The sequence below is a fragment of the Cinclus cinclus genome, chromosome 1 (assembly GCF_963662255.1).
Source record: "Cinclus cinclus chromosome 1, bCinCin1.1, whole genome shotgun sequence".
NCBI lineage: Eukaryota > Metazoa > Chordata > Aves > Passeriformes > Cinclidae > Cinclus > Cinclus cinclus.
This window is the reverse complement of record NC_085046.1, coordinates 144,048,180-144,062,683: the sequence shown is the minus strand read 5'-3', so window position 1 is coordinate 144,062,683 and position 14,504 is coordinate 144,048,180. Positions and strand designations below refer to the sequence as shown.

The 14,504-nt window shown below is 40.0% G+C and overlaps 1 protein-coding gene across 1 annotated transcript in view; it reads right to left on the bottom strand.

Moving 5' to 3' along the window:
• TG (thyroglobulin) overlaps positions 1-14,504 on the bottom strand; it is a 145,648-nt gene that overhangs the window by 112,673 nt on the left and 18,471 nt on the right. Inside the window, exons 11-20 of the mRNA XM_062504085.1 lie at positions 13,759-14,001; positions 13,255-13,392; positions 12,625-12,702; positions 12,070-12,182; positions 11,066-11,177; positions 10,196-10,396; positions 6,601-6,810; positions 4,210-4,364; positions 3,554-3,710; positions 1,163-1,387 (exon numbers count right to left, since the gene is read on the bottom strand). Coding sequence (XP_062360069.1) covers positions 1,163-1,387; positions 3,554-3,710; positions 4,210-4,364; positions 6,601-6,810; positions 10,196-10,396; positions 11,066-11,177; positions 12,070-12,182; positions 12,625-12,702; positions 13,255-13,392; positions 13,759-14,001 — 1,632 coding nt within the window. The remainder of the gene's footprint in view (positions 1-1,162; positions 1,388-3,553; positions 3,711-4,209; positions 4,365-6,600; positions 6,811-10,195; positions 10,397-11,065; positions 11,178-12,069; positions 12,183-12,624; positions 12,703-13,254; positions 13,393-13,758; positions 14,002-14,504) is intronic.

Genomic DNA, 14,504 nt, shown 5'->3' with positions numbered 1-14,504 from the left:
TGGACTCTGGACTCAGCAGGAATTAATGTTTTTTTCCTGCATGTGTTTAAATAATCCAGATCTGAAGTGTTTCAGACTGTGGAGATGATCTAAACCTGCAGTCAATTTACCTTTAAAGGTCCAGGCTGGAAACTGCAGCAGTTCAAAAGTGGTTCATCACTTGATTACCTTACCCAGGCATTAGGCAACTCTCTGAACTTAAAAAGAAACACCACACAAAGCAGGGAGACAAGTTTTTTTCACATATTCTCATTTGCTTCATAGTGATGAAGCGATGAATATCTGAAAATATTCCCAACACTGGAAAACTTATCCAGTACCTGCTTCTGTTATTGTATACCTACAAGTGGTACATCTCTCTTTTGTTCCCTAAATAAAAAAGGCTAGATATAATGAATACATCCCAAACTGACATAAATGAGACTCACTGAGGACAACTGGGCCAACAAGAACAATCAGGATCTGAAGGAATGTTGGTGTTGATAGAAACAAGACTGGGGCTGTTAAGGCAAAGGCATTTTGGCAGCATGACCTGGTACCAGGGACAGGTTGGCACAGCCATGGGGAGCTGTGAAAAAGGCAGGTTTGACAGCCCTAAGCAGGATGCTGGCAGAAAGGCAGCCTGCTCCAGGGAAGCAGACTAAACAGAAGGAAAGAAGAAGAAAAGAGGGCAGAAGTGTAGTTAGGTCTGGGTGTTGGCCAGCATCAAAAAAGCTTCCATCTGAGCTGGCTGAACTTGGCCCAGGAATTCACAATCCAAGGACGTTTGGCATTTCTGCATCTAGGTTTCTATTCCAGGTGATGAATCATTATCTGAAGCTCTGGCTACATTATCTTTGTGAAATTCACTTATTAAGGATCATGTGCATTACAGAATGACATTATATTACCAGTCAAATCTGAAATGTTTACAGAAATATCAAAAATGTTTACAAAACTTTCTATACAATGCCAGTGCCATGATGTCTATTTCCAAATCATTGGTTCAACACAAGGACTGAACAGTAAGCAAAGCACTAATTCCCATCTTTCCCATTCACATTGGTGCCTCACACTTTTCAAATATGAACCTTAGACACAAGTTCACTGATGACTTTCTAATTTCAGCTTTATAGTGATTCCTGACAACATCTAAGAATGGAAAGCTAAAAATAAGTCATACCACATCCTTGTGAATTAAGGCCTGCTTTCCCAGAAGATGAAATTCTTCGAAACCCTCTTCTACATCCAAGCTGCACACGGGGAGACAGATCAAACTCTTCATCCCGGGGAAAATCAATGACAGAATCTGCTAGGAACTGCTTGGAATCCAAATGCAGCAGAAAAACACCATCCTTAATCTCTTTTATAAATGCTCCAATGAGATTTTCCCCAACAATTGCATTTTCTAAAGAGGGGAAAAGAATTACAACAAAATAGCATGAAAGGCATTTCCATAATACAGGAAAGGATAACCACACAGAAACTGATGAAGTTGAAGTTAAAAACAGAGGCAAATACAGAAATACAAGCATGTTAACAAACAGGAGACCATAATGAATCTGTAGAGAGTCTATAAAATTATCATCTTACTTTACTCACTCTGTTTAAATACCCCCAAAGACACCTCAAACAGAAGGTCTCAAAGCTGCCTTAGCAGTTAATGGAAGTTGGAACTTAATGGGACATGATGGTGCAATGATTGTACAAACAGTGCAGGTTCTGCTCTGCCTCCTCTGAAACCATACAATCATTCACTTGAAAAGCTATTTTTGTACGACAGGGAATTTATAGTGTGGGGAGGGTCAAAAAGGAAATGGCCTCAAAGAGGAAGACTGTTGAAAGAAGTTGAATATAAACCAAGCACACATATTTTGATTCACTTTCAGCAAACCGCTTGAATAATCACAGGGGCAATGTAATATTAGATAAAATATAATTCAGATTAGATATAATTTAGGTTAGATATAAAGAAGAAGTTTTTTACAGTGATGGTGGTAAAATATTTGACCAAGTTGCCCAGAGAGGCAGTGGATGCCCCACCCCTGGAAATGCTCAAGGTCAAATTGGAAGGGACTCAGGAACCTGACTGAGTTGAAGATGTCCCAGTCCATGGCAGGGGTGTTGGACCAGATTACGTTTTAAGGTCCCTCCCAAACCAAATATTCTATCATTCTGTGTTTTATGTTTCCCTCAGAATATAGAACAATTGGACAGATGTAAACAATATCAAACTGTAGAGCCAGGAACTACAGGACTACTGCAGCTACCATCTGTGTCCTGAAGGGCTCTGAATTCAGTTCTGACCAAGCAAAATTGCCGTAGGACACATATCTCCAAGCCCCACAGCTAGGAGGAAGGACACATGAAGACAGAGCTATTTCTGTTTAGTGCTGGGAACACCATTCCAAAGCAGTGAAACTGGAGACAAGGTAACACAGAATCACCAAGGCTGAGAGAGACCTCCGAGATAATTTAGTCCAACCACCAACCCAGCAGCACCATAATCACCCCTAAATGATATCTTCAAGTGACACATCCAGATGCCCTTTGAACATGGCCATAAATGGTGACTCCACCACTTGCTTGGCCAGCTCATCTGGCACAACCTGAGCCCAATTCTTCTTGTCCTGTCACTTGGCTTGAGAACTGGGAGAAGGGAGTGACTCCCACTTCCTTTCAGGCAGCTGTAGAGAGCAATAAGAGCTCCCCTTTTCTCCAGGCTAAACAGCCCCAGCTTCTTCAACTGCTCCACACCAGACCTGAGGTCCAGACCCTTCCCCAGCTCCATTGTCCTTGTCTGGATACACTGTAGAACCACAATGTCCTTTTTGAAGTGAAAGGTCCAAAAATGAACACAGGACTCGAGGTGTGGCCTCACCAGTACTGAGTATGGTGGACAGTCACTGTCCTGGTCCTTCTGGCCACATTATTCTTGATACAGGCCACTATTCTTGACATGTCCACAGAGGGCATTTGAACTTGGGATATACTTTTAATACCTTTTATTTTGAAGGAAAATACTGACTGCTTTGAAAGAAGTTCCTTACACCATCCCTAACTCTTGCGGAAACCACAGCAAACATCTGCCAGTCAGTGGTCTCTGTTGCTCTAAGACATCAGAAGTAAGGATCATTCTTTAGTGTCAAAGATGTCAATGCAACTGATAGACAAAAAAAAAAAAAATAAAGGGAAAAGGGGAAAAAAAAGAAAAAAATAACTTGGAAGAAATTAGTTAAGTTTTTGACAATGTGTGAATTGTGTTTCTCTGAATACAATGAATATAAACACTTTTCCAGCACTGAGGACTTGTCCAGTGGAAATTAACATCTGGGACAGTTCAGCTAATGCCTGATAAAGTAATTTTCAATCCTAGTTAAGGCAGCGGGGAGAGGCAGTCCTATCTGAAAGAAACATTCAATTACAGCTTCTTTCCACTGTGTGGTAGCAGCCTGAGAAGGGAAATATATCAACACCGAAATCTCAAAAAACACAACACCAGTGTTATAAAGACTGGGAAGCAAAATTATTAAAAGCCAATCAGAGACAGAAACATCAGAGAAAGAAAAAATACCAATATCATGTAAGTCAGGGAGAGAAGCTGTCGGGATGTTTTCCAGCTGAGTCCTCCACGTGATGTTCACTCCCAGGCGATCCACACTCAGGCATTCCACATAGACAGTGGAATCATCACACATGGAAACTGAGCCAGTTTTTCCAAATGCATTTACCTCAAATTCAGAATTAAGTGAAATCACAGTTAGTCAACCTGAGAACTTTCTTGTTTTTGTCTTGCCCTATTCATTTGCACTGTACTATACTTAAAGTAATACTGTCAAAAACAGAAGCAAGAAAATATAATTTTAGCAAGTCATATAGTCACTGTAAGAATAGTCAAAATATTTTCTTCCATTGAAACAAATTTTTAACAAATATTGGGCTGGTGTGATATGACTTTTACGGCTGGAACTAAACTGATCTGATGATGTGGTGTGAAAGTAAACCACCTATTTTCACACTCATCCATATGAGAAGTGCTGCCAATCCTGACAAATTTCATGGCGTACTCCATTCTTCCACATTTCTCAAACAGGAAAGGGTCTATGTTGTGCATCACTTTTTTTTCTTTTTTTTTTATTTTTAGTGCAACACAAAACCCAAATAAACAAAAGAAAATCAAACAAAACAAACAAAATCCACCAACAGTGGAAGATAAGGAATTCAAATTACCTGGAGATGACATAAACCACGAGCCTTCAATTCATCTAAAATAAATATCTGGAATGCCTGGAGTAACCCAGAGTAGTCAGAACTACATGTCTTCTCAGGAGGCAGGCGTAATTGAAAGTGTGTTTGAGCTTGGACTGTCTGAAATAATTGGAGCTCTAAAAATGAAGTAGAGAGGGCATTTAGTAACCTCACTAATGAGGAACCTGACCTTCAGAGTTAGTTTGAGAAAAGATATCATTGATTCTACATTCTCAAGTTGCATCAAAAGCATCTCCCCACTTTTAGATGAAAGCAGTAGAGCTGTCAGTAGTAAATAACAAACAGCAAGACACAAGCTTGATAAATATAGATGTTGTGCATTAGAGAAAAGCCAAGTGATACACTTAGATAATAATGAAGAGATATTTTTCACTGGAGCACTAACTCACAGAAGGATAAGGACAATCTGGATCATTACTGATAATTTTTGCATATGCCTTAGTAAATAGGAAGTTCCAGAGAATTACATGGAAGCTGACATTGTGCCAATACTTAAAAAAAAAAAAAAAACCAAACAGGAAGACCTGCCAATTTTCACTTTTCTTACATGCAATCATGAAAATACATATATTAAAAAAGTAATTAAATGGTGACAGCAATTAATACTAATGTAAATAGGCTTTTGGAAACCCATTTTGTTAAACTAAATGGGAATAAGTTCTACGAGAGAATAAATTTGCATACGGATAATGGCATTGCCATAGACATGTACAAGAGCTTTCTGAATTTTTGACAGCAAATCCAAGTGATGCTAATCACACAAATTGATGACAAATCTGTGAGCTCATCAGTTAGAAAATCAAAATCTATTTGATCAGTTTTTAGCAAGAAAAAAAATATGCAAATTTCTTGTCTCCCTGGAGTAACAGTGATCCCAGGCTTCATGGAGGGTTTGTTATCTCAGGCTCAGCACAACACTTGTGCTGTCCTTCCACCTCCAAATTGAGCTGGCTCTTATCCCACCAGTCTGGACAAACAGCAGAGCTCTCCCTCATTCAGCTCCTCTGCAGGTCCTCCCTGCATCACATACAAGTGTCGCTGCTGGAGCACAATTCCTCATCCCTCACCCCAAAATGTGCATGAGAAAGTCTGGAGAGCTTCCAAGGAGAATGGCAGACAAGACCAGAGGACACAAACCCCTGCTTCTTCCTGCAAGGCACAAAGCCTCTCCCTGCTTAGTTTCTCAGAGAGTGTTTAAAGACCTGATTTGACCACAGTCTCTAGATGTACACATAAAGAACAGGAAATATGATTTTTGACAGTGAGGGTAATTATCCATTGGAACAAATTACTAAATCTTCTGGTGAATTCTCTATTCTTGTGAAGTTTGTTCAATTGCCTTCTGATTTGTTGGGAATTTTTTCTTTCTCCTTAAAATCATGGTCTATTCCAAGCACAAATTACTGGGGGAAGTCCTTGACTTACAGTTAACTTTGTAGCAGATTTCCATACACTCCCCTCTGTCCCTACAAAGTCATTCCACTGCCATCAGGCAAACGTGGAAGTTACTTCATAACATGCTATAGAGACCTCAAAAACACAGTTACAGACAAAAGTTTCAGTCTGAAATTGAAAGTTTAAAAATATTTGCATTAGGAATAGAAGAGTCTAACCCACTCTGAAGACTGATTAATGGGTGCAACCTGGAAATTAAAAGTAGCTGCAAAGTTGGCAGGAAGACCTGCACTTCTCAAAGTTTAGCACTGCTATAAATTGCCATTTTGATCAGAATGTATGTCTTTGTTAAAATAATTGAAAAAGCCAACATTAATATCCAATTACATGAGCTCGGAATGGACATCCAGTTCTTCCAAGATTTAAAGTGCCATTTTTCTCTTGAAAGCAAAATGGTTTGAAAAATACCAGAAGTCAGCCAACAACTACAGCACTAATCTTTAAGAACAGACTGCTGCAAATAAAAAAAAAAAAAGATGCAGAAGTAACAGTGATTTGATTATGCAAATAAACAGTCAAGTTCAGCCAAATTCAAACATCTGGTGTTCATCTGTTCTTCCAGGACTAAGTAGTTCCATCAGAATCACTTATGGTGCCAGCATCTTTTAACTAACCAGAAAAATCTGCATATAGATTGAATAACTATTTATGGCTCTATTATTACAGGCAAGAGGGACAGTTTCTGGTACAGGGGCCAGCCAAGAGACAGAGGTGAAGATGGCAGAAGACAGAACACATCTCCTGCACCTCAACTTAGCAACTACCCTCTAACTACAGTTGTTATTCACACAGTAGTTCTGTGATAAAAGCTGGTCTTTGCACTGTTTAAAAAAGCTCAGTTTTGCATTGAGCCCTTCCCAAGCCCCAGCAGATTAGTTCAGATCAGATCAGACATACTCTGGCAGGCCTGGAGCAGAGGGGCAGCCGAGACCCAGCGCTGCTGCTGCGTGTCACACTGGAATGAGGTGTTGGAAGTGGCACTGTGGAAGCCCTGGCGACACATGAGCTGGCACTGCTGGATGCTTGGAGCTTGCCCAGGGATGTTTTCACAAAGCACAGCCCCACTGGCAATTGCTGAGGCACCAAATGGCAGAGCACACTGCGGACCTGCAGGCACAGGAGAAAGGAGAGATGCGTTAGAGGCATGCTATGAAGGCTTCTAGGACAAAGTCCATAAACCCCTCAAACCCACAGATTCAAACATAGGCACCCTGTGCCTTCCCCATTCATCAACTTTGATCTGGATTGAGGTCAGCTGGGTTCAGTTTACTGAAGCTGATGGAAAGACACATATTGGCTGTGATGGGTAATCAGGTCCAGAAAGGGACGTGCATGGTTTCTAGGAACAGACACATTTTGAACAGACATGAATAAATTTAAGCAGGAAATGAGAAGGAGATTTCTAACCAACAGCAGAACAAACCTTTACAAAAAATATCTAGTGGAAACAGGCAGGGCCAAATAAACCTCATCTCTGTTCCCTTTAGACTGAAGTTTGAAAGGTTTGAGATCAGGAACTCATGATTGTGGTGTCTTCAATAGCACCAAGTTGTTTCTAGGGACCAGTAGGGCAGAATACAGATTATACATGTATATAAATAATAGTATAGAGGTTCAAAGTTGGAGCACAGTTCTCCCTACCAACTCACTCTGTATGAGTACAGTAATTCAAACCCTGCTAGCCCACTGTAACAGACTATTATAGCAGACTAATTACAGTGATAATTAATTTTTACTAATTAGTACAAGCCAACTGCTTCACTCAATATTAGCCAAAGCCCAACTTAATTGCTAAATATATCCATTAATAATTAAACACTTACAAATTCCAGAGCTACAAAACATAAGAAGAAAAAACAATTTCCTCACTTATAAATAAATACAAATAAAAAGTTGTTATTATATCATACAATTCTCTTGCTTGGTGTATACATATATCATTTTCCAAATTACAATGCTCAGATCAGTCCTAAACTTCAGATCATTGAAGAGAGGCAAATATTGATGATGGTTTAGGTCTGAGCACCCTCCCTCACCCTTTCTGATGGACACATGAAGAGTAATTCCATAACTAAGCAGTCATTTCATTTAAAGTATCAAACTTTCAGTTAAAGTATTAAAACATTGCAGGATGAATCTGGGATTCAATGTGTGCAGTACATCTTTTTTTTTTTTTCCATCTCTGAGCACTTCAATGCCAACAAAAAAAAGCCTTCATATCTGGCTCTCTGAATTGCTAAATTCATACTTTTATCCAAATCTCCTTTATAGCAACTTTTTTTGCACTAACTCTGCAAATGGGGCCACTACATTCCTTCTCTTCACTCATTGACTCTGTAGCCAGACTCTTTCTCAGTAAAGGTGGAAACCTGGCATCCTTGCTTAACAAACTTCTAATAAATCTCACAAGGTTTTAGGACCAGAAGACATCTCTGTAAAAGATATAAGAATAGTTATCCTGGCCATTAAATTACAATAATATAATATTTATGCAGAGTATGCAAAAATCAATCTGTGGTTTCTTAATTGCTCTAACACATTCCTATGTCCAGTCTCAACTGAATGGTGCTACAATCTCCTAATGCCTGTTCCATTGAGGTTTGGTGTGTGAACAAGGCAAGTTCAGCCCCCAAAACAGAAGTGAGCAATGGTTTCCTGGTGTGGTTTACAGGTTTCAATTCACCACCAGCTTGCTCATTTATCACTCTAGAGATGCCACTTCATTTACTATTGTTGTCAAGCCTGCACCATTTTGTCATTGTCCTGTTTCTTGGTCCTGTAGAAGTGAATCAGAATCCAGCTGAATACTGACACTTCTTTCATAGGTGTTTCCAAAGATTTACACAAGGAAATTAACATTGCCAGGACCTTCTTTGGAAACCTGTCTCTACTCAGAGTTATGGGAAGTGCATGTGAGGACTGCTAGGGTACTTGGCATCTTCTCTCCAGTGCATGTCAGCTAAAGGAAGCTGGATTCTACCTCTGATGGAAGTGATTAAACTAATGAGAACCTCCTGGCATGTACTGGGCACTCTGAGTTATTTCTTTCTGTTTATAGTTGTCTGTTCTCATGCTGAAGGAGAAATTTATCATATTTTCCCACCACAACAGCTTATTTTGCTGATAGACAAGATCTCCAAGGTAGCAGTACAGTATTCCTTTTTCCTGAACACTTTTTTTTAGTAATTTCCAGGACTAGAGGCATAAGGCTGGGTACACTGAGGAGAAAACTAAGTTTTGATTATTTATTTTCACACAATAACTAAGTTGTACATCATGAAAAGTTCCATTTGTTTCAAAATCCAGGGAAACAATAAAGATTATTTAAATCTTTATGTGGAAAATAACAAATAGCTTTCAGTAAAATCAGGTTTCCACTATACTTTCGAAGCAGTTCTACTTCTCATCTCAGTATTTTAAAAAAGAAATTAATTACTCACTTATTAATCACTATTAGTCACTATTTTCTCTAGGAAAAGTACAGGATGGCATCAGCACTGTACTTGTGGTTCGCTCTGCTTCTCTGAAGAGCTAAAAACTTGCCTTGGATGGTCACGTTCAGGTGACTACACCACCTTACTTTGGAGCTCATCTCCTCAGAGCTCAGTTGGCATTTCCACACAACACCATGGGCTAAATACAACCACGAGGTCTCCTTCTGGCTTCTTGTAAAATTCCATCCTCAGAACTCTCTGTTGATACAAGAGAGCCCAAATAAAAGTATTTCCAAGTTGGCTGAGCAGTTACCCAGTTGACAAAAACTTTGCAGGCAATTGTGTTGACACAGTCAGGTATTTTACAATAAAATTGTTGAATCATTAAGCTTGGAAATGGCCTGTATGATCATTGAGTCCAACTATGAGCCCAGCACTGTCAGCTCCACCACTAAACCATGTCACATCTTCTATTTGGTCAGTGAGCACAAGCCTGTGTTGATCTTTATACAGCAGAATCACAAAAGGAAACTGCAGCAAAATATATGGTCTTGTTTCCCTATTTTTTCTCAACCCTTCTCCCCCAGAACAAACAATTAAAAAAAATAACAACAGCAACAACAACAAAAAAATCAGCATCCTGCAGACAGCTGTTGAAGGTTTTCTTTTTACATCTCTACTTTTCACTAATCATTACATTTCGGAGCATTGCCTTTTGGAAAGTTTAACTAATTTTGCTTCACTTCAGTGGTGGGAAAATGCACAAAGGACATTGCAAGTTAAATTTATCCAAATGTCTCCCAGATTCCAGGAAAAGTCAAGGATCCATTCCCTTCTCCTTTTACCCCTCACAAAGTACCTGAAGAAAACTGGACAGCATTCCCAGGTAGGTCTGAAATCTGCTACAACACGAAGATAAGTATGTTGCTTGAGCAAAAGTCTCTAAAGGTCTGAAGAAATAGGATTAAATGCAACTAGAGAGTGGAAAAAATTAGGATCCGGGTTAAATTTCAGGCCTGGATTTGCTCACAAGTAAAATGCCTGAGGCAGGAACTCACTTGCACATTCTGGTCTTCCCCCATTCACTCGTGTCCCTGGCACCTCTTCTCCATTGCCAAAGACACACCAGCAGCTCTCCTGGTCCTGGCTGCACTGCACAGCAGAGAAAATCCCCTTGTCCCCTTCACACTGGGGGATGTAGCCTCTGGCAGCTTCTCGTGAAACAGCTTTGGTCTTCAGCATGTCACAGAAACTGGGACCTTCAAAGAGAGACAGTCTTTGCAAGATACAGAATAGAAGACAATAAATTGACCTAAAGTCTTTACCAGCAGTGCTCGCAGCCTGTTTTGTTGGTAGGAAGAAAGATGAGTGACCATGAAACCATAGATAATTTAAATCACTACAGAAATGGGGGATTTTACTTCTAGAAAAAACCCACATTTTTTTCTAAATATTAAAGTGCAAGTAGTACTGTTTTAGGAAAATCATTGAAAAAAAATGCTGGTATGTATGTTATTTATTTATTTACTTTTACAAATGTGATGGTGTATCATTTAGATGCTGGTATTTCAAAGGCAAAAATATCAAGTTAATCTTTTTAGTAAAAATTACTGGTCAAGGTAATTTTAAGTATAATCATATGATCATTTACATTTTAAAATAGTTAAATTGGTGGTAAGAAATCAAGGATTAAAAAATGCATAGAAGCCCATTCATAAGTTTGTCTGGACAGTTTTATTTCTGGTGTTATGAAAGTAAAGGGTAACTATTTTTAGATACCCTTTTAATGTTGCTGTACTTTGTATACACCCTATCACTGAGGAATTAAACTATGAGCCTCCCATGTTTCACAGGCAGCATTCTGAAAAGGAAAGTACAAATGCTGCCAAGCATGAGGCATCATAGGCCGGGGGCAAAGCATTACTCACACTCAGGATTGCCATCCAAGTCTTTGCTGCCACGCTGGAATATTTCTCCTGACATAGGATCCACACACCAAATATCTGTGTCAGATCTCTGCAGCACAGTGTATTCTCCTGTCTACAAGGAATTAAGGACATGTCATTGCAGAGCAAAGTATTTTAATACAGATACACTAAAATCCATACCCGAAAGATTGGTTAAAATGCTTTAATATATTTACACTTCTCCATTATTAAAACATATTAAAAAGAAACACAAAATACAGTTTAATTGATTTAATAGATAGACCAGTCCCTGAAAGAATTAAGAATCATTTACATTGGAAAATACCTCTAAGATCACCAAGTCCAACCATTAAGCAGGATGTAGACTAAGTGTACATTGAGATAAAGTTCTGATAAAATCCTAGCTTGAAATGTGTTCAAAAAATGTGTAGATGTGGTGCTTAAAGATATGATTCAGATGATTTAGTGGTGGTTTCAGCAATGCTGGAGTAACAGTTAGACTTGATCTTGGCAGTCTTTTCCAACCTAAATGATTATGTGATTCTATATGATAATGACTATTACATGAAATGTCTGTTCCTTGCCTGTCTCTATCCTGCTCACTGCCACATTTTGAGAACATCACAGACCCTGTTTTTTGGGATATCTGCACCCAGCTCCCTCTCACTCTGTCATTCTCTCACAGCTCAGGAAGAAAGAAACCCCCCCAAATGCCAGTCAATTAAGATGTGCCTTTTAAGCACAGCTCTGTAAGAGCACCAGGCAGAGCCAGCCTGTGGGAAGGAAATGTGGGCAGGCACAGAGCTCCTGTTCCCAGTCTCCATCTCAAAATTATTTAAATTCTGCCTTCTGCAGGGCAACACCGGCTGTTAGGTTTGTCTTAACCTTTTCTTTCAGGTTAATAGAAATCCACAAGGAGTGCTTAAAGAGCATGGACAGAAAGCGTACGTGACTATGGCATGGTGTAAGCAAAACTGCTTCCTCCCTCAGTCATGTCAAATTACCTCAAGGCAGTTGGGGATGAACAAATCAGCTGTAGAGGTGTCCAGCTTTGCACTGCTCTGTTTCCAGCTGGAAATCAGGGCATTGGCTTGAGATCGCTGACATGAAGTCTGGCCTGTAAGAGGGAAAACATTTTCTAAATAAACTCAAGTTTCAGACCTAAACAAGAGAAAGGGTTACATCACCAGCTCCCTCACACATCTGCATTAGGCACTGCTACAGTCTCAGACAGAGAATTCCTGACTGGTGTTTGATAAAACCACAGAATGTCTGAGGTTGGAAGGAACCTCTGGAGACACCTGGCTGGACAACTGGTCCAGTCCCCCTGCTCAGGCAGAGCCACCAACAGTAGAGAGTCTGCTCTCAAATCATGCAAGCCAACATCACACACAATGAAATTAAATGAATTAGCAAAATAAGACTATAATTCTTTTTACTTTTTTCGCAGTGATTAGAAGCAACCCTTACTTCATGCATATCACATTAGAATTTCCAATAAATATTAAAATTTGTCAGAGCAGGTAAAGACAAATCTTTAGGAAGAAAACCCAACTGACATTTGGGAAGTTCTGCTGAGCGTGAGACCAAGGAATCCACAACATAATGCCCTCTCTCATCCACACACCAGCAATGACCTGGCCAGGAAAGAAAAGCATCATTATTTTAGATGTGGGACTGCAGTGTGCTTTGTTGCATACCATGAAGATTTTCACCCTCAGCAGCTCCATAGAAAGGGGTCAGTAAATCTAAGCTACAGCTAACTGTGCTATCCAGGGGTAAGTAGACCACAGCTGAGAGCAGTGGTGCAAATGGAAAGGTAGAAGCTCTGGTGAGATCCTCCACTGCAGACTTATCACCTACTCCCAAAAAATTTAACATCATTCACAAATTTGCTGAGGGTGTGCTCCACCTCATCATCCTGGTCATGAGTGAAGGCATTAAGCAATATCAGCTCCTGGACCAACCCCCAAGGAACACAACTAGCAGCAAGCAACTGAGTATCTACTGATTTTTGAGCCCCAACGAGCTGCCACGTGAGTCCTGTCGATTTATACATATCTTGTAAACCATATCACCTTCCTCCAGTCTGACTGCTACTGAATTAGAATTCTTGGGGGGTTTTATTGGTTTAGTTTGGGTTTTTTATTATTTAGACAGCCCAAAGTGTCTTGTTAGGAATTGTTCACCTGTGCTCTCATAGCACTGCGTTGGCTCCCAGTTTCCCAGGCCATCACACTGAGGGATGTAAGGGAGAAATCCCAGCCGTGCTGCTTCCCCAGAAGAACGTTTTGAAGAAAAGTGACTCTGCCAGTAGAAGTGCAGGACTATAAAAAAGAGAAGTAGAAGAAAGCTCTAGTGCCCAATACAGGATATCTTAAGTGCACATATTTGCAAAAATCTGAATGTTCCCTGTACTTCACAAGACAAATTAATAAATAATTTTAAGGACATAAAGGTACATAATTTAAGTACATAAAGGCTGGTTAGCGCCCAGATTTTATATTTGCACTGTGTCATTACATATGAGACAACAGAAATCAGTTTTTGGAGTGGCAGCTTAATAAGCCTGATCAATTACATCTGCTGAGTCACACCTGCTTTTCTGTAAAGATGCATTTGACATCAAGTGCTCTTGCACAGATTCTGGACATGACTCCATTTAATTCAGCCCTCCTCTCCCTTCCACCCACCTGACCATGCAGCCAGCTGGAGAGCAGGGTCACTGCCCGACAGCAGCTTTGGGGAGACCCCTGCCCCTGGCCCATGGGGCCCAGCAGAGCGCAGGAGGTCACTGTCTGTGAGCTCTATCCCCTTCGCCAGCAGGAAGCTCTCTCCAAAGGCAAACTGGGACCCATTTGAGGCCAGGATGAGCTGCTCTGCCTCTCCCATAAATTTCATGGCTTCCTGCTTCACAGCTTCACATATACCAGGACCTGTATAGAAAAGTGTATATATGAGAAGTATACTAACAACTTTCATCTAAATCCAGTAAATATTTGCATGTGAAAACTAACTGGTCTTTTAACTAGCATCATCTGTTTCACTCTGAAATCAGTGTTGAACTGCATAATGAAGCAAGCAAAGGAGACTTGTCACTTCTTAGCTGTTTAACAGCAAGAGCCTTAGAATGCCATAAGTCACACAAATATTCTCCATGTCCTGGGCCAAAAGTTTGATGTTTTTAAGTAAGTCCTTATTGGTTACAAACTGAGTCAATATGTCTCTAGAGAACATTCCCTCAGTTGCTGTCATAAAAAAAATGTGGATAATCAGAAGTGAGAGTCAGAAAGGAAAATTAAGGTATATCACTTGGGTGTGGAGTGGCAGCTGACACTTGGCCTGTCCTCTCCATACATCTACTGATCCAGAAAGGGCAGTTCAGTGCACAAAACCAGCTCCACAAAAGCTACTCCTCCAAAATAACTCTGCTAACCTG